We start from the raw sequence: 19,433 nt of genomic DNA on the forward strand, positions 1-19,433 counted from the left end.
TTCTGCACGTCCCGACACTCGCTGGGCGCGCTTCGGGCCACCCTGCCGCCGGGGCTGGTGCGCACGATGGGGTCCAAGTCGGCGGCCACGGTCCCTGCTATCGGGGTTTGTCTCCCGCATCGTGCGCACCGGAGCGCAGAAACGAGAAAACAGGCGGAGGCTGGCAGAAGCCCAGGGCGTGTCGCTGTTTGAGTCAAGATGTGGCCGGAGAAATCTGCCCTGCCGAACCTCGGCAGCCACAGGGGACCCGCCCGCGCGAGGAACGGCCTCTGCTTCTTTGCTCCTACCGAAGAAGAAAGCAAGACCCAGCAGCTTTTGCCAGGGCCCTTCCCAATCTGGCGCCGACGTCCCGTGCCCGCCATCAAGGCTGCAATTGCTCAGGCGTCTTTGGAAGAGGCGCTGGGCTACCAGCTCTTGCCCTCACTTCAGCCCCCAGCTCCTTTGAAGGGGCGGATCTAGCGTCTTCCCCGACCCGTACCGTCTCCTGCAGAAATAAACCATTTCCCCCACACGCTTTGAACCGTTGAAATGTAACTGTGTAATTGGAGACATTCAGATCGTGCTTGAGAGGTCCAGATCACATCTACACTCCTAAAATTACCGCCGGGAATCTTTGCCCTGGGGATTCCTACCGATCTTAGGCTGAGCACATTTACATAAAGAGCCCAGACTCTGCATTTTGTGGCCCATCTATCTAAGAGCTGGGCTCACCCCAGGGATGGACAGGGTGCCTTGAATGCGGTGCATTAGTCTGAGTCTCAGGCTCAGCCTGAGAACACCCTCTTTACCAAGCTTCAGGTTTCTTGTGTGTCAGGAAAGCCCCCCAGTTACCCTGACCAAAGGGAGACAGGCGTCGAGCTCCAGGCCCAAGGGGGCCCAGCGTACAGAAACTGAGTCATTGAGCTCCCTTTGTGGTGTGCACCTGGTGCTCCTACACCCAGAGAAGTCGTCTGGCCCAGGCCCGGGCCGAGGAGGCCCTGGCAGGGGTCTACAGGGACTCTAGTAGCCACAGCTCACCTTCCTGGCACCCTCCCCCACCTCCCTGCCTCCCAGCTTCTGGCCTTCTTCATAGCATGGACCACCTGTAAGCTGGGAAAGGGGAGCGAGGTTCCTTGATTAAAATTCCTGGTGCTACCACGGTGGTTTCTTTTTGTGGAATTCAGCCCCCAACCAAGGGGCGACTATACAACTTTTATGGAAAGGTTTTCTTGCTGCCGTTCCTGCTGCTAACCCCACCCGGGTTGGACACTCATGGAGGTTCTTGTCTTTGAAAGGGCTAGCTCTGCCTTCTCTTCTTACTCTGCGTTGAAGAGACAAGTATGGCTTGTTTCTCCTCTGCCAACAGAAGCCTAATTCATGTCTGTGAGGGACCATTAGACTTTCCAGTGTATGTGGCTGAAAGAGAATGTGGTGGGTTTTTCCCGTATGAGTGGGCATTCTGGGCACCAGGGCAGGGCGCTGCCCAGTCCGCTGGGGCTCTGGAGCCTCAGGGTTGACGAGCTGCCCAGAGCCGGCCTACTCTGGCCGGGAAGATTTCTACGGTAACAGATATTCCTTTCATTATCGCTTTAACAGCGCTGTGGGGGTCCATTTTCATCCCAGGGGCCACAATACCCAGCGCTACTCAGTGAGTATTGTTCAACTATTTTTTTGTCATATATATATAACTGTTGGGTTTCCCGGGGCAGCCTGAGGTTCTGATGAGCCAACTCTCAGGGGCCGACATCCGGAAGAGACGGAAGGCAGCCCGCCCCTGACCTTCAGGCCCATCCAACTCGGAGACGCCCCCACTCCCACCCCTCCTCTTAGGAGCGCCCGTAGCAGCTACTGTGCCCGCCCCCCGGGGGCGCTTTCCCACGCTGGCCCATCGCGGGGCTCCCTCCTGCCCACCGTCCCCCACACGGCCTTCCCGGGGGCCGCGGACCGAGACCAGCGCTTTGCTTTCCTCATTCGGCTCCTGGAGGAGCCCCAGGGGGAGAAAGCCGCTTCCGCCCCCGTGGAGATGTCGGGTGCAGCAAATGAGGTGGGAGAAGGAAAACAAATAGCCAAACCGTGGAGTAAAAGCTTCCTTTTCCGTCCGTTTTGCTTTGCAGCTCGGGCTTAGCAGAGAGGGTGGGGAGGCAACAAGGGCTGGATAAGCGCTTTGGAATCCACAAAGGCTGGTGGTGTCAACGGGCCGCAAAGGGAGTGAAGAATTGAAGCAGTGAGCTGGATAAATCGGGGGCAAAGCGTGAAACTATACAAATATTTTGGCAAAGCGTGAGCGTGTGGGTGTGTGGACAAAAGGGTTCGTTATTCGTATGATTGCCTCAATTCTCCCCTTCCTTTACGCGCGTGTGTGGACGCCGTTCCAAGCTTGCGACAGCCTCCAGCCCAGGGCGCACAGCGCCGGGCTGCGGCCCCCGCGCGTCCCGACGAGCGTCCGGCGCCCCGGGCTCGCGCGGCCGCTGCGGCCCGGCAGGGTCCACGCCGAGGAGGTCCGCGAGACGCAAGTGGCCGATCTTCTTCACCTCGGCCAGGGCGGTGCGCAGCTCCTGCGCGGGCGGGCAGTGCAGCCTGCGCGCTAGCTCTCGCGGCACGGCCGCGCGGTCGCTGAGGCGGGCCGCCAGCACGAAGGGGAAGCCGAAGCGCGCGCGGTACTGCGCGTTGAGCTCGGCCAGCCGGAGCCGCTCGTCCGCGCTCAGGCTCGTCAGGCCCGCGCCGCTCTGCTCCCGCTGCGACTCGGCGGTGAGCGTGCCCCGCTGCAGCTCGCGGCCCGCCAGGTCCGGGTGGCAGCGCAGGATGCCCTCTTGGCCTGCGAAGAAGCACAGACACGGCGGGAGCGCGTCACCGCGCCTGCTGCGCTCCGCGGAGAGGGCACAGAGGGCTGCGTGCAGGCCGAGCCCGGCCTCCTGCCCTGCCCCGAAGAGGGCTTCCAGAGGGAAGCAGGGGCCCCAGGAGGTGACGAGGGGCAACAAGGGGTATCGAGGAGGCGCTGGGGGGCCCATTGCACCCGCCTCTCGAACACATCCCGAAACTTGCGCCCCTCGGTCCCCGCTTCGGCCAGGACCCAGGGGCGGGACGGGAAGTGACAAGTTTGTCCTTTGAGACCTTGGGGCAAGAAGAGCGGAGGGGAGAGGTCGCTGAGGCTCGGAATTTACGACTTGCTCGGGAGGGAGCTGGGACGCGATAAGGAGTCCGAGGGTTTCGTATCTTTTCAAAGTCCTTTGCTCTCAGAGGGGCTTTGATGTCGGAGAGGGCCGGACGCGAGGGCCTGAAGACTTCCTGCAAAAGCCGCGGAATGGGTTTCGTTCTGTTCCAAAGGAGAAGAGCCAGGAGAGTCCATAGGGATGACATGGGGCTGACAAATAAATGCCCAGAATTTTGTGACCCTAAGTGTGAGTTCTGGGCTCCTGGAATCAGGCAACCAAAGAGCCTTGCAGATGATTACCTGCAAAGAAGCCCTCTCTTCAGCAGGAATTCCACAGCCCTTCCAACGAACGTGGCTTTCCTCCGTTTAGGAAAACAGTGCCCACTCACCACCCACCCTGTCTGAGGCTCATTTCCCTCCTCCACCTGCAGATCCCAAAGAGACTGCAGAGAAGAACGTTTTCTTTGAAGACAGCTTCTCATAATCTCCTCGGCCTAAAATGGGAAACCCCTGGGATGATACCTGGGATTGTAAATACCCTGATCCAGGTTTTCCCTGAGACATCCCCAATCACTTTGCTTAGCTCGCTAAAGAGGGAACTAGGATCCTCAGGGCTGGGCAAGATCTCAGATATGGTAAACAGGGGGCCGTAATCCACACAAGGAGCATAATGACACCTAACTTGCTGAGTAGTTGTGAGGATTAAAGACAACGCACCTACCTAAAACACAGCACCTAATGCCAGCGAGCCTTCAGTGAACAGCCGTTATTATTAATCCTAGTAGATGCTGGGTAACTGGACTGAGACGTGGCTGGAAGCGTTTGACTCCTGCACTGGGAGTAGGCATTGGGCTCTACTGGAAAAGGGGATAATTTAACCCCCTTTTAATTACGGTATAAGCCTCCCCTTACTCAAACCTTACAGTTTCTGCCCAACTAAAGGATGATTGGGATTGTTCCAGCTAAGGCATAGACCAGTGTCCTCAGAAGAGGGGAGGACTGGGGAAAGATCTGCATTTAAAAGAGGATTCAGTGGAGGCTCTGAAAGGGTCGGGTGACCTGCCCAAGGTCACTTAGCCAGTAGCCAAGGGCCTGAGCCTGGATCCTGGACTCCAAGTCACAGGCGTCTTCAGCGCACTGGCTGCCCCTACAAAGCTAAAGAGAGTTTAAAACGAGACATGTCACCAATAATCCGATCTCTGCAGCACCACTGTTTTAAAACCCCTCACGGGCCCTGTCCCTCGGGCACTGCAACAACAGGTGGCTCTTTCCCGCTTCATGCGTCCAGCCCCGTTTGGGCGGTGTGAAAATGCAGGTGGTGGGTGTGAAATTCCCGACCTGGGGAGCCCTCAACCCTCGGCCGGGGGGTTGGCTGTGCTGGGCGGCCTCTTGCCGGGCCTGACCCGGAGCGGCGCCCGAATCCACCCTGCACCCACCCAGCCTGGGACCGCGAACGACCTCGGCGGGCGAATGGGGAAACCGCGAGTCCTGGAAGGCCCTACGGGCCGGACCCGGCACGACCGCCCGCGCCCCCTACTTTGCATATTCAGATTTTCAAAGCAGCCTCAAGGCGAGGGGGGCCAAGACGCCGTCTTCCCACAGGATTCCCTCTCTCTCGGCTGGCTTCCTTTTCTATTCCTGACTCTCTAGAGGCCCAGCTCGAGTTCCCAGGGAAGTAGTTACTGGGGGGAGGCCCGGGCGAGGGAGTAGGGTCTGTCCCCTTGCCGCCCCCACCGGACTCCCCTCGCCCCATGGAGCACGGAGTGGCGGCGGCCCGGCAGGTCCCACGCGCGCCGACCTGCCTCTGTCCTCCCCCTTGCACCTCGCTTCTCGCTTCCCGGGGTTTGTCTCCCCTCTTGAAAACATCGCCTGGGGTTAATGTTTGCCTAGGACAGAGCCTGTGTTTTCCACTGTGTGCGGGGAGGAGAGGAGTGAGAGGAGAGAAGGGAAGCCAAGGAAAGGACAGAGCAAAGAGAAGAATAAAAGAAACTAAATAAGAGGAACTGGAATTTAAATACACACACATACACCTCAGCTGCAGATAAAAAGAAAAAGGTGTGGGGAGTCGGATAGGGGGAAGAAACAGAACCCGATCCCGTCCAGCCAAAGACTCCATCTTTATTGCCCCAAACCTTTGGCTCCTTAAGTACTGCCCAGGATGGCACGGACCCACTGGCTGCAGCAAAGCCCCAATTCCCCATCCAATGCTTCCTCCACAAGGTACTCCCAGCCTGGCCTTAAACCCCCACAGGAGGCTGGAGACTGCGTGGGGACATCCCACCCTCCTCACCTCCAGTCCTGCAGGTCCTCCCACCTGGAATGCCCAAGCCCTGGCCAGGTCAGTCGAATGTCCTGTGGTTCGCAGGGCCATTTCAAAGCTGCCTGTTCTTCTGTCGTCCCTAAAACCTTAGACTTGCTGCCTGTGCCATTGTCACGTCCCATCTAGAGATGGAAGTGTGGACGTTGTTTGCTGCCACCAGAAGTCGCGCATTTTGCACCTAGAAGAGCTCCTGGCACAGAGCCAGCACTGGTTGTTTCAACAGGAGAAGAACAAGGCAGGCAATGATGGCCTCTGAAGAGCAGACGATTGGCCTAGAATCCCAGTAGAGTCCGCCAGTGTCCCTACATCTCTGCCAACTAGTGTGCTCCTGGTACAATGGATTACCTGTCCCTTCTGTTGAAGACCAACCTCTCCACTTGTGTTCTGGAAGTCAGCCCATCTTTTCCGTCTCAAAAACCACAGTTTCAAACATTGATTTCTTTCCCCCACCACTGCCTTATCCTCATCAACCCACAAACGTGCCTTAGAATCACTCACTCCCGTAAACAAAATTCACACCCTCCCCTGATTCCCAGTTGTCCTCTAGCCTCTCTGCTTGTCTTTGCTCCTCCTTACAGGAAAGCTCCTCAAAGAAGTTGTCTACCTGGTCTCTCCGCTTCCTCACCTTCCATTCCAGGTTCACTCTATCAAGCGTTCAGCCCCACCCGCCAACCAATCTGTGCTCCTCAAGGTCACAGATGATGGACATCTTGCCTAAGCCCAGTTATCAGTCCTCCTCTCTCAGTCTCTTGGGAACATGTCATGTGGTTGGCCCTCTCCCCTTCATGGAAGATTACCATCACTTGCCTGCTTTTATCACTGGTTCCTGCTCTGCCAGATCACCAACAGTGAAGTACCCCAGGACTCAGGACTCACATCTCTTCCCTTCTGTATTTACACTGATGCCCCAAGTGTTCTCATCTAGTCCCATGGCTTTAAATGCCATCAATTCTTTGATGAAACCCTGATCTCATCTAGCCCACAGCTTTCCACTGAGTTCCTGTGATATGAAGAAACAAGTGAACACTCAATATTTTCATTTGGATGATGATTAGGCATCCCGGACTTAACAAGCTCTCGTTCTCCTTCCAGTCCTCTCAATTCCAAAGTCTTCCTCATTGTAGAAAACAACCCCACCACCCACGCAGTTGCTCAGACTACAAGCTTAGGAGTTATCCTTAATTTCTCTTTGTTTCTGACCTGCCTTCCCCCAACAAATCCATCACAAAAACCCTGTTAGGAGCCGGCCCTGTGGCCGAGTGGTTGGGTTCGCGCGCTCCGCTGCAGGCAGCCCAGTGTTTCATTGGTTCGAATCCTGGGCGCGGACATGGCACTGCTCATTGGGCCACGCTGGGGCGGCGTCCCACATGCCACAACTAGAAGGACCCACAACGAAGAATATACAACTATGTACTGGGGGGCTTTGGGGAGAAAAAGGAAAAAATAGAATCTTTAAAAAAAAAAAAAACCCTGTTAGCTCTAACTCTAAAATCTATTCTAAGAATCCAGCCACATCTCCCCACCTCTCCTGCTCCCACCCTCAACCAGATGACCATCACCTCCCACTGTTACCACCACAGCCAGCCCCCTCCCCGACCTCTCTTTCCTCATCTCCCTCCACTCTTCACTATTCTCTGATTGCCTGGGTCTTTCTGTGCCCCTAAAATGTCCAGTCTCTGGCTCCTTTTCTTAGAGCGGCCTTCTAGATCTTTGACTACTTCCTTCTCCTCTTTGGTTTTAAACTCAAATGTCACTTCCTAAGAAAGACCGCCTTTATTACATATTTTCTACAATATTACATATTTTATTCTATTACTTCTAACATCTGAAGTTATCTTATTTATTTCACTTGATCCTGTCTCCCTTCACTAGAATGTAAACTTACGGAAGGCAGGCACTTGTCTTGTTCCCTGCTCTGTCCCCAGTGCTGGGGACAGTTCCTGGGGCACAGCGGGCACTTGATAGGTATTTACTGACCAACATGTCACTCTCGGGAAGGAGTGCCATATATTTTTTGACTGAACACATTGTAATAGCCTCAACTAAATACATTATAGCCTGCATTTAAGGGAATTATTAGTATGTAACTCTTTCATTTATTCAACAACTATGTTCTGAAATAAATATTAAATAATGAATTATGGCATTATTGCTATCATGAAATGCCACAAAGGGATGCACGATTAACTCTATTACAGTTTTTTTGCTCTTTGATTTTTAACACAAATCAGTGCTGAACCGGCTTCTTGTTGGCTCTGTGTGTGATGCATGTGTGGAGGATGTGTATGTAATATATATGTGTGGTGTGAGTGTATGTGTGTGGGGTGTGCATTTGTGTGTGTGTGTGTTTGTGGGGTGTGCATTTGTGTGTGTGTGTGTTTGTGGGGTGTGCATTTGTGTGTGTGTGTGTGGTGGGTGTGTTTCAACCTTCTTCCCTTTACTAGCCCCATCCCCCTTGCCTGGTAACCAGGAACTGATTGTCTTGAAAGGGCACTTTGCCAAGTAGTGCTGGAGCTGAATGTTAATCCAGGACTGCCACCTACTGACCAGTAGTCATCATAGAGTAACCTAAATGGATCGTCGACCTGGGCTTACTCCAGAAACAGGATTTTCAGTTTTCTGGTAATGGTGTAGGGTTTTCTTAGATCGTCTAAAACAAATCCTTGACCAGGTAGATCGTCATATCCTGAACATATCTTTAAGTTTTGGGAAGTTTTTAGTTTTAGGATTCAAAGGCCCCGTTACACCCAGTTTGTTCTTTACTATCCAAGGATTAAAGCTAGACTATACAGTAAACCCCATTTTATTTGATTGTTTAAACTACCAAACATGGGATCTGGGACATCAAGAATTAATGTTAATTGAATAAATTAGTGAATGAATAGATGAAATGCCTAGAAACTGTTCCTAGACTTTGCTTCTAATTCTCTGGAAAATCCTTCAAAAGCTGTTGGGTTGACTATTAGGGTTTGAATACCGGTTCTGCCATTTTCTAGCTGTGTGCCCTTGATCAGGTTACTTAATCTCTTTGTGCTTCAGTTTTCTCATCTGTAAAAAGGGGATAATAATGACAATGCTTGTTTTATAGGATTGTGATGAGGATTAAATGTAAATGAGTTAACAAATGCAAAGTGTTTAGAAATTTCCTCAAATGCACCAGTAGTAAGGGTTAAATACATTTTAGCTAGTGTTATTGTTATTCCTACTGCTAACATCACCATTGAGGCTCTGCTCCCAGCCGCCTGTCTAAGAGAAACGCAGATACTGGCACAGGGCTAAGAAGCAGGCTCCACCAGTGGGGGGGTGGGGGTCCCTCCAAAGAAGTGTGCCTAGTGCAGAAGCAAACCACTGTCCAGGTGGCCTGAACTCGCTCCAGTCATCTTGTCCCACTGACCTGCCATGAAAGTCACCCCAGTTAAAATGTGTGGGGAAGGGGTAATATCAGGATCCGTCATCTTTTAAAGTCATCTTAGGAACAATTTCATTCATTCATTCAGCAAACCCTTCTTAAGTGCCAATATTCTATTCCCTGAGTGATACAGGATTCTGACACTGGCCAGAAGACAGAAGTTCCACTGAGTCTGGAGGGGGATCAAATACAAGCCTGGGGAGTGAGGGAGTGTATGCCAGACCTGCCCCAAATCCCACTTTGCTCAGGACTGTGATTAGATTTAACCTGAACTAGGTCTTAACTAACCTTAACTAGAACTTCTGGTCAAACTGGTTGGAGTGACTGCTGGTGGGAAAGAAGACAGAAATAGGGACATTTTTATTGTATTATCTAAGTTCCTGGCACAGAGTAAACCCCAAATAATGTTTGTTGAATAACTGGATAAACCAATGAATGCTAGAGTTAAATTCTTCACACTATCACAGCTTTCTCTCAGTGCCTTCCCTCCGCAGCCCCACCACCACTTTGGGTATCGAAACAGATCCTGGGATTTTCTTCCTTAATGACATAGAACAATGTCATTCAGAAGGCATTCACACCCTGGAAAAGTCATTTCTCCTCTGGCCTAGCAGGCTTTCATTCAGCCTCCTCTGTTTTCCTGTCAGACAATCCGACCGTGGGCTCCAGGGCCCCTTGCTCTTTCCAGCTTGCTCTGCAGGCTTTGGGCCGACAAGCCTGAGTCACCTCACCCGTGGAGCGGGGCCCACTGTTCCTGTGAGTCATCAGTCAGAAGGCTCGGGGTCGCCAGCTGCCCCTGTGCCGGAGCCCAGTGGTGGAGCTGAGTTTGGCTTTGGAGCAAGTGAGCATCAATGTGGCCCAGACGTTTCTGTCCATTTGCTTTTATAACACTGTCTTCCCCTCTTCCTTGACGAGCCTAACATGAGCTCCTTATTTGGGAGACGCTCATCTGACAGACAGAGACCATCCAGTGTGAAAGCCCTGGACTGAGAGCAGGACTTTATTTGTTGGCCTCACTATGGAAGAGAAGAGAGCAGCCGTTCCCCCCTCCCCACCCCAGACCCCTTAGAAGGCCCTCTGTGAAGGCAGCCCTTCCTTGCCCCTGCGACCCTTCAGCTCCGTCCAGGCGTCCAGGCGTCTCTGGAGAGTGTCAGGACAGCCCAGGAGGCAGCTTCCACTGCTAACGCTTGGCAGCTGCATCCCAGAGAGCCTGTGTGTCATGCTGAGTCACTTGGGGTCAGCCCAAACCTCCACGTCCGCCTCTCCCACCCCGCACCCAGAAGGGCCTCCTTTTCCCTCTCTAACCATGGGAAATCAACAGTTTCTTTCCTTTTCTCCAGAAGAATTCCTTCAGATTTTCGTCTTTTCCCTTGAACTCCCCCAGGGAGTTGCTGATCTGGGTGAGTCCCCTTTCCTTAGCAGTCCGGTCCAAACTAGCTCCTTCTGGTAAAAAATATCAGCCATTTCTCCTTTCCCCTGGGCTCCTGAGATATTCTGATATTGAGCTGTCTCCTGTCTTGCATATAGGACGTTCCCAAAGTGAACACACTCAGTGGAGAGAGGGTGGGCCCTCAGCCTGACCTTTGGCCTCCGAGCTGCTGGGAGGCCCGAGGAGAACAGCGCCTGTTCCTTTTTCCTCGTGACCTCATGGCTTTAATATTTAACAGCCACTTGACCTGAGCCAATACACGTTCTTTCATTCCACCTTTGGCTTAACACCATGTAAGTGCTTGACTCTTGAGTACTAAGTCTGAGGAAACTTACTACACCTTACCATAAAAATAACTAAATAAATATATCAAGTATAAGCAAGTAGTCTAAAATGTCTAAAAATATTTTGATAAGCATATTTGAAACCCCTCTGTGGAGAATCTCGGTGTCTAATACTGCAGCCTTACCTGACTGTGGAAGAGCATCAATAAACGCAAAAAAGTGCTTCTCTAAATCTTCCAAGTCAGAGAACGGGCGCTGGGACCAAATGGCGGCTGCAATCAGAGGACATCTCTCCACGACGTTCCCGAACACATCCACAAACTCCCCGAAGTCCATAGAGTTGACCTTCTCCATGTCCATTGCCGTGTTCAGCCAGAGGCTGCAGGACACTGGCTCCCCTATCGGTGAATGAGTAACGTCGCTCTGCTCACCAGGTTATATTTGCTGAATGCACAAGCTTGCTCTTTATGCAACACCAGCTTGGCACGTGTAAAAAGGCCTCTGGGAGAAGCAGACCCAGACTATCTGTGTAATGGACAAACACAGACTTACGGTTCTAATCCGGGGAGCGAGATCTCTGCATTGTAAACGTTTCCAACCAAACTGTTCCCGTTATCAAAGCCAGTAGGGGCCGTATTCCACTCTCAGCGTTCAAGCCAGATAGACTTTTGGTGTCATCAACGTTTTAATGTCAGCATTACCCCAGGGAGGTCGTCCCTGATAACTCAAAGGCAGAGCATGAGTCAGCGCACTTGGGGTTTGATTTCCCATCTGTGGGTGCTGCCTTCGAGGACCAAATGGTGTGTTTCACTCTCTCTCTGTATCTCAAACTCTGAGTACAGTATGTATTTAATAAATGCTCACTAAACAGCATGCCGTTTCTAAGGAGTGATTCTGCCCCACTCTCAGTTGTCTCTCAAACACTGTTATGTATTATTTTCTTCCTGAATATGCCTATCTCTATCTGAAATCACTTGCTAATTGTATTTATTTACCTGCATATCACGTCTCAGCCCGACTTATTCCATGAACCCGGACACAGTGTGTCTTGCTTGTTTCTGTGTCCTGGGTGCCTGGAAGGGTGTCCACAGCAGGCCCCCCATGAACACCATGGGGTGACTTAGTTGACCAAATGATCACGTAGATTAAATTTCTCACCCTACTGTGTTTCATGTATACTCAAACAAAAATACTGTGGAAGATAAAATCAAAAAAAAGGAGGGGTCGGAATTTAAAAATAAAGAAAGAAGTTGTTGCTATCTCCTTTTAGTACTAGAAATGCAAACATATTTCCAAAAGTCATACTAGCTACGCATTTGCTTCCATCTGAATTGAAATTCAGTGAGAGAGCAGCCTCATTAGCATTAATAAATCACTCACGTTTGCCCTGTGGTCTGTGAGAAGCAGGTGACAATAGTGCCTGTGACAATCTACCAGCAGCCACAGATTTTGTCCCAACTCTGTCTGTAGACAATTCCCAGCCCGGGCCTCGCTCAGACTAACTAGGCCAAAGGGTCATGACCGAGACCCCATCCTTTGAAAAGAAGCTGATGAAATTTACTTTTCAAAGAGGGTTAGTCAGGTGCTAGAAGTACCACCATCGCCAGCCCTGTCTTCACATATGAAGGAAGACATACAAGATTAACACTTACACGTCATATACCTTCATATATGTGAAAACACAGTGGATCCTGTCACGTGTGTGCAGCGTCGGGCACAGTGCACAGAGCACGGACCCAAGAGTTCTGATCCTGGCTCTGCCACCTACCATCTGACATTGACGCATTATTGAACTCTTCTGTAGCTAGCTTCTTTGTCTGTAAAGTGGGGATAATAGTATTTACCTCATGGAATTTTTGCAAAGATTAAGTGAACTAATATTCCAAAGTGCTTAAAATGGTGCCTGTTACATAGCACTACATGGGTGCTGGCAAATATAACATTTTCTGTGTACAATCTTCCTGTTGGGCGAACCACAGAATTTTCTCTTTTTTTCCCTTCTGCCACCAGAGTCACATAGTCTTTTCCTTGTCCCTGCAGGTTTTGCCTCAGACCCAGTTAACAGCCCACTGTCCATTTCCTCCGCTTCTCCCTCCACCACTGCCCTCAGCCTTGGTGCATTCTGGTGCTGACCTGACCACTCGAGTGCAGCGGCCACAATGTCAGAATAAGACTGTGGGAAAAGGGAAGGTGTGGTCTGTCTAGGGTCCCACGATTGGGCTGTCCAGGCCTTATTCCCACCCTTGTCCCTGGACCCTCAGTGAGTGGAAAAGAAGGTGGAGCTGAGGAAGAAGGGGTTCTTGGCTCCCCTCTCTTCGTCCCCCATCTCTTTTGCATGAGGCCTTACCAGTTCCTTCTGTTACCTCTGCACACCAAGATGATCCCCCAACCAAAGGTGCTCCTGCCCTGGGCTTGGAGCCTGGGGGTTCTCAGTTCCTCTGAGAGCAGCAGGAGATAGACATCTGAATTTGCAAATAGAAACTCCTTCAGCTCCTGGAAATGCTGATTCACGTGGCAGGACAGACCCAGCTACTGATAGTATTGCATTTCTCGCAGAGACTGGAAAACTAACCTCCTTTTATTTTGTCGTATCTATTGCAAAATAATGGAACTCCAAATAACCTACTAACATGTGAACCTTTAAGACACAAAAAGTTGAGAAATTAAATAGTCACGGATATAGAAACAACGTTCACAGAAAAGCCAAACAGATGCCACAGAAGCACCCTGGGGCTTAACTTGTCCTGTTTTGATGCTCACCAATCAAATCAACCAAAGAAATGTAGGGTGGTCAGAAGGTAAGGCAATATTCATCCAATCAAAAAGCTAAGTTATTGAATTGTGCACTATAACTAGGTGAATTGTATGGTATATGAATTATACATCAATGAAGCTGCGTTTCTTAGAGTTAATTTATATATGGATGTAGCCTCATAATTTGTGTTTGACCATCCAAGATATGATTCTTATGTTCTGGTTGCTGAATGTATTATATGTGACTTTATTATAATTTTTCTTTTGAAATAAGAGACTTTTAGCAGTATGCAGAGAAGATTCTTAAATAGGCACAGTCAAATTTTTATTTCATTTTTTAGTTGAAACACTTCGTGCACCTGCCCTCTTCAGCTACAGCCATTAACGTTTCATGACTGGAGCTTATGCAGAAGTGGCTTCTCAATAAGATGCCACAAAGGCAAATTGCTTTCCTCCACGTGCATTTTTAATTTGAGATAAACTGGGAGTTGGAACCCATATAACCTTGCTGTTACCAGACCCTCTTGACTGGCTGAGGACTGAGCCAAAGAGGCAGACGGCACCCAGGCAGCCACAGGGGTGGCTGTGGCTGTGAGGAGGCGGCAGGCGTGGGTTCCAGGACACCTGCACCTCGTACCTCCGTGTGTCCGTAAGTGACTTAACCTTCTTAAGCCCTGGTTTCCCTGTCTAACTGCCACAGGACAAGCTCCTACTTTACTCTTTGTTAAATGGGGCAATCCATGTGAAGCCTTTAGTGCAGCTCTGGAGTACCATATGTCATCAATAAATGTTAATATAAAGAATTCATCAAAGTGAACCTTGAAGACATTATGCTAGGGGAAATAAGCCAGTTACAAAAGACAAATGCTGCATGATTCCACTTGTGTCAAGTTCCTAGAGCAGTCAAATTCATAGAAGCAGAAAGTAGAACGGTGGTGGCCAGGGGCTGGGGGAGGGGGAATGGGACAGAGTTTCAGTTTGAGAAGATGAAAAAGTTCTGGAGGTGGATGGTGGTGATGGTTGCATAGCAATGTGAACGTGCTTAATGCTACTAAGCTGTACACTTAAAAATGGTCAAAATGGTAAATTTTACATTATGTATATTTTTCCACACACAAAAAGTTAATCAAAGCCTTTTCTGCCTCATTAAGATAATTTGGAATTTAATACATGTTGGACCTCTAGGGTCAAAAAAGATGTGGTTTTTCAGATAATTTTTCCTCCCTTTTTTTTCTGTTGTTGCTGATGGTGATTCTGGCACAGACAGAAACAAATGTGAATACTGATATGTCATTTATTTTTGACAAAAATGACAGTGGGAGTGGCAGAGGAGTTCAGATAAGTCTGTTATGGAGAAAGTCCTGCATGATGAGCTAAGGAGAGAGAAGAAAGATCAGGAAGAAACAAGTGGCAGAGGTGGGGGAATGAGGAACAGAAAGGCAGGTGGACCATCGACGGGCTGGAACTGCGATAAGAGGTCACGCAGGACATCTTCCCCCTGCAGGCCAAACTCCCCTGGGTGTTTCTCTTACTCCTAAAGATCTCTAGGAAACAGACCCTTTGTTTTCGATACAGGAAGCCAGCCCCAGCTCAGACAACACTCAACACAGAAGGTGCTCCAAGAAGAATAAGTTCAAAAGTCAGTTCCCTGTGCAGATGAACGCACTGTAGAGAAGACAGTGGTGAAAACCAGGTGCTATAAGAAAACCTTACATCAGCCTGCTCAGTGAGGTCGAGAATGTATAAATACTGCACGTAAAATGCACAATCATTGCCGTAGTCAAAGAATGGATGAATTAAAGTTACTTACATGGGGGGTTGTTTTTCCTTCTAATCAACTGATCGATCTTTTCTTTACTCTTGCTTCTTAAAGTTTGCCTTTCCAGGGGCCAGCTCAGTGGCATAGTGGTTAAATTCTACGCTCCACTTTGGGGGCCTGGGGCTTGCAGGTTCGGATCCCAGTCGTGGATCTACACACCACTCATCAAGCCGTACTGTGGCCGCATCCCACAAACAAAATGGAGGAAGATTGGCACAAATGCTAGCTCAGGGACAGTCTTCCTCAAGTAAAAAGAGGAAAATTGGCAACAGATGTTGGCTCAGGGACAATCTTCCTTAAGTAAAAAAATTTAAAAAAAGAGGAAGATTGGCAACAGATGGTAGTTCAGGGACAATCTTCCTCATAAAAAAATAAATAAGTAAATTAAAAAAATAAAAGCAAAGCTGTATCTTATTATTTTTTTTTTAAATTGCCTTTCTGGAGAAGGGTGTAGTACTACAGAAGTAACGAAACACAGTGGTCCTAGGGCGCCACCTACTGGCAAGATCGCGGCAAAGGCCTGGCGCAAGGGGCTGTCCACGCAGCAGGAGCGACGCTCCGTAAAAACCAGCGCTTGTAAGTCGTGTTCTTACAGGTGTTAAAAACGTGTAGCTATGTCAGGGACACAGCTTGACTCACGGTAAATTGGAATCTGTAAGAGCTGGATTTAATAGAGTCAAATCTCATTTTCCCCTAAGTGGTTTATAAACCCCATCCTTCCTCAGAGTAGGTTGGCTTTTTTAAATATCATATTTGGTACATACAGAAGCTATGTTAGTAAATACAATGATATAATGAACACCTGTGAACCCATTATTCCACCCAACCCAAAAACCTTCCAATGTCATCAGTGTGAAAATAAGTAATCCTGCTATCTGTATCTTCACACAGTCCCCAGTGAAATGAAAGCGCTTCAGCTCCGTGTAAGACCATGAGCAAATCTTGGAGGCATACAGTTGATTTTTTTAAGAAAGTAGGATCTGGAAGTCTGCATAGTGTATGGTACAATTTTTGCAAAGCTCATGAACAATAGAATATTCATTCTCAGAGAAATCACATTCGTGGTGCCTTAAATGCTGCAACAACACGGAGTGTGCTGTGTAGGGGATCCCGCGTATAGACACATTTGTTTGGCTCCATCCACAGTGAAGTCATGTTTACAACGTAAGCATGTCTTGACCAAAATCTCTTTGGCAGAAGGAAATGGAGAACACTCCCACAAATGTTAACTCACTTTTATTTTTCTCCCTATATCACCAACAAACATATTTTGACGAGCATTTTGAGAGGGCTTACCAAATGCCTGTGACTCTACGGCCTCCTCGAATCCCATCAAGACGACGGAAGAATAGACAAATGAAGTCACGTTAGCACTCGACGCTAGAAAGAAGACAACTGGCTGACCAAAATAGAGAGAACTTTCTAGAAAAAGTAAAGCAGATGAAATTCTCAGTTGAGCCGGGGAGACTGCGAGTCAGTGCATATGTGTGCGCCAAGGTTCTCTGGTTGTAGGCAATAGAGGCAGCCTTGGGCTCACCGCATCAGAAGACGATTTACTGGAAGGATGCTGGATGGCTCACAGGCCTAACAGGAAGGCTGGAGACCAAAGGCTTGGGCAAGAAGAGGGAGCAAAGCAGCTGCAGGGCTGTAGGAAGTGGGCACTGCTTGTCACTCTTGTCAGAGACTGGTATCGCACGAATAATAAGATCCAACTCCTGCTTTCATCCTTGCCTGAATCCAGTCAAGGTACAAAGTTCCAGAACAAGAGAGGAAGTTTATTGCCTAGCTTGAGTCAAGAACCCTCCTCGGCTAGAGGGCAGAGCTCCCTGACTAAAGTCCCACCACTCTGCCCACAATAGGGGGAAGTAATACCTCAGATCACGGTGCCGTTACTGAATGAGATGGGAATTGACACTGGGTGGCCAAGGAGGCGCACCGTCACTACAACAGGGCCTTTCACGGATGAACGCATGAGCGAAATGTGTTACCTACACACCAGGGACTGTGATTCAGCCTGAAAAAGAAAGGAAGTCCCGTCACATGCTACGACGCGGATGAACCTCGAGGACGTTATGCTACATGAAAGCAAAATGCACCAGTGCCGTAGGATTCCATTTATACGAGGTAGTCAAATTCACAGCAACAGGAAGGAGAAGGATGGTTACCAGGGGCTCGGGCGAGCGGGAAGGGCGAGTCGTCTGGTGGGGATAGAGTTGCAGATTTGCAAGATGAAAAAGTTCTGGAGGTCTGTTTAACAGCCAAGTGAATATGCTTAACACTACTGAACTGTATTCTTGAAAATGGTTGAGACAGGACGTTCTATGTTACATGTTTTTTTTTTTTTTTACCACAATTAAAAATAAATACCTAAATAAATGCAATAAATAAAACAACAGTAGAATCCAAGAGTAATCACAAGGCGAGTGCTAACAGGGGCTGGAAGACCACAAGTTATTAACCTAAGTTTCAGTTTCCTCAGGAAAAAAATTGGAATAATTTTAGAACTTCCTCCATGAGGCAGTTGTGAAGGATAAATGAGATAAGGCATATGTAGTTCTCAGCAAAATGTTTAGCGCATAACAAGTGCCTCGCAAAAAGTTGGGAAAATATTGACACATTGGGAAGAACTAAAGGCATATTTGACAATATGGCTAGTGTAATCCCACTGACGTACAAACAAAGAACTCTGGGTGTGTTTGTGTGTGTAAATACGCCTGAACAATAGAAATGTATTTAAACAAGATGGGAAAAAAATACCTGAAACTTTAACAGTAGCTCCCCTGAAGAAGCGTTTTGGGATTTGAGTGCATAGAGGGCAAATTTCACTTATTACTACAAGTGAAAATACAGAATTATTTGGATTTTTAACAGCAAGCATATTTTATGCTCTAAGTTGAGTAGGTAAAAAAATAATTGAATATATATACTTATGGTGTCCCGACTGTATGCACAAAGAAGTTAGGCATACAACTGGGCATGAATCATATCTACTTTCAGACTGATTAAAATGTGAGTAAAAAGGATGCTTACTTAAGAAGATAAATAACAACATAGGGTAGACTCTATGTTAAGACTCTATGTTAAGAGCCAGTCGGATGGTATAGATAAGAAGGCTGTACAAGATTTCAGTGGAGGAAGCCATCACTGTTGGCTGGTGGAGCTGAGAAAGACCTGAAGGGGAAGATGGAGCTCAAGTCTGGTCACGAAGCAAGGACTTAAATAGGGAGAAGAGAAGGGAGTTGGCATTCCAGGCAGAGGAGGGTGAGGGAAAGAAAAACTGGATATGGGAATGCCCGAGACATAACCACCAAACACAAGTAGGTGGTTTTGGCTAGAGAGGCAGCATTAATGCGCAGAAATGCAGTGGAGCCCGTCGTGGTGGGCCCTGAAAGCTGGGAGGAGAATTTGGCTTTAGCCGCTGGACTTGGGGAACCACTGAAAGCTTTCCAGCCAAGGAGTGATATCTGCAAATCAATACTTTAGGAAGATGAATCTGTCAGTGGCTTAAAGAAAATTTTGGATGGCAGAGAGAGTGGGAGACGGGTTAGATGAAGAAGGGATTGGTGTAATCTGATTTATGGTGACGTGGTCTAAAGCAAGGGATTAAAACCAGAAAGGAAAGTGCAAATGACAATATTAGGTTATACTCATGGGCCAGGCATTGATCTAAGTCATTTATAGATTTATGTAACATATGTATATATTTATGATATACATATATTATATACGTCATTCATCTAATTCTTACAACAACCCTATAAGATAGGTGTCATTATTATCCCATTTTCCAGAAGAGAAAACTGAGGGCTAGAGAGGTTGAGTTACTTGCCCAAGGTCACATAGCTAAGAGGTGGTGGAAAGAGAAGTCCAGCCTAGGCAGATTGGCTTAGGAGCTCTTATCTGTAACCACTACACCAGAAGGGAAGATGAGAAAAAGAAAGAAAAGGGAGAGCTTCAAGTTCTTCACCAAGAACTACATGTAAGGGGACGAGGACGAGTCCAGGTTTACAAGCCTGTGGGATGGAGGGTGCTAAGCTTCAAGGAGGAAGGGGACGGAATCCCAGCAGTTGCTGCCAAGAAGAGAGCAGACGCCCAACGTCGGCTGCTCTTCACTTTGTCTCGAGGGCAGGAGTCACGGGTCCTTTTAAGAATCTGATGGAAGAGTGGGCCTTCTCAGTAGGAAAAAAAACCACAGGCACAAACAAAACACTGCACACAATTCCATCTGGTTCACGAACTCCGGTTAAGTCTTGCCCTAAATATGTCACGTAAACAATTCAATAACGGA

The 19,433-nt window shown here is 48.7% G+C and overlaps 1 protein-coding gene across 1 annotated transcript; it reads right to left on the minus strand.

Moving 5' to 3' along the window:
* Positions 1-1,711: 1,711 nt before the first annotated feature.
* On the minus strand, positions 1,712-10,980 carry URAD (ureidoimidazoline (2-oxo-4-hydroxy-4-carboxy-5-) decarboxylase). Its single transcript, XM_044777105.2, has 2 exons — positions 10,758-10,980; positions 1,712-2,794 (listed from the first exon to the last, which is right to left on the minus strand). Exons 1-2 carry the CDS (start codon positions 10,930-10,932, stop codon positions 2,310-2,312), a joined length of 660 nt encoding a protein of 219 aa, XP_044633040.1. The 5' UTR covers positions 10,933-10,980; the 3' UTR covers positions 1,712-2,309.
* Positions 10,981-19,433: the final 8,453 nt, after the last annotated feature.

Source organism: Equus asinus, chromosome 11 (genome assembly GCF_041296235.1).
Source record: "Equus asinus isolate D_3611 breed Donkey chromosome 11, EquAss-T2T_v2, whole genome shotgun sequence".
Taxonomy (NCBI): Eukaryota; Metazoa; Chordata; class Mammalia; order Perissodactyla; family Equidae; genus Equus; species Equus asinus.

Coding starts and splice junctions, on each gene's coding strand:
- URAD (XM_044777105.2), bottom strand. CDS start 10,932: ATGGACATGGAGAAGGTCAACTCTATGGACTTCGGGGAGTTTGTGGAT. Junction 2,795..10,757: donor TGATGCTCTTCCACAGTCAG/GTAAGGCTGCAG, acceptor GCTTCTTCGCAG/GCCAAGAGGGCATCCTGCGC.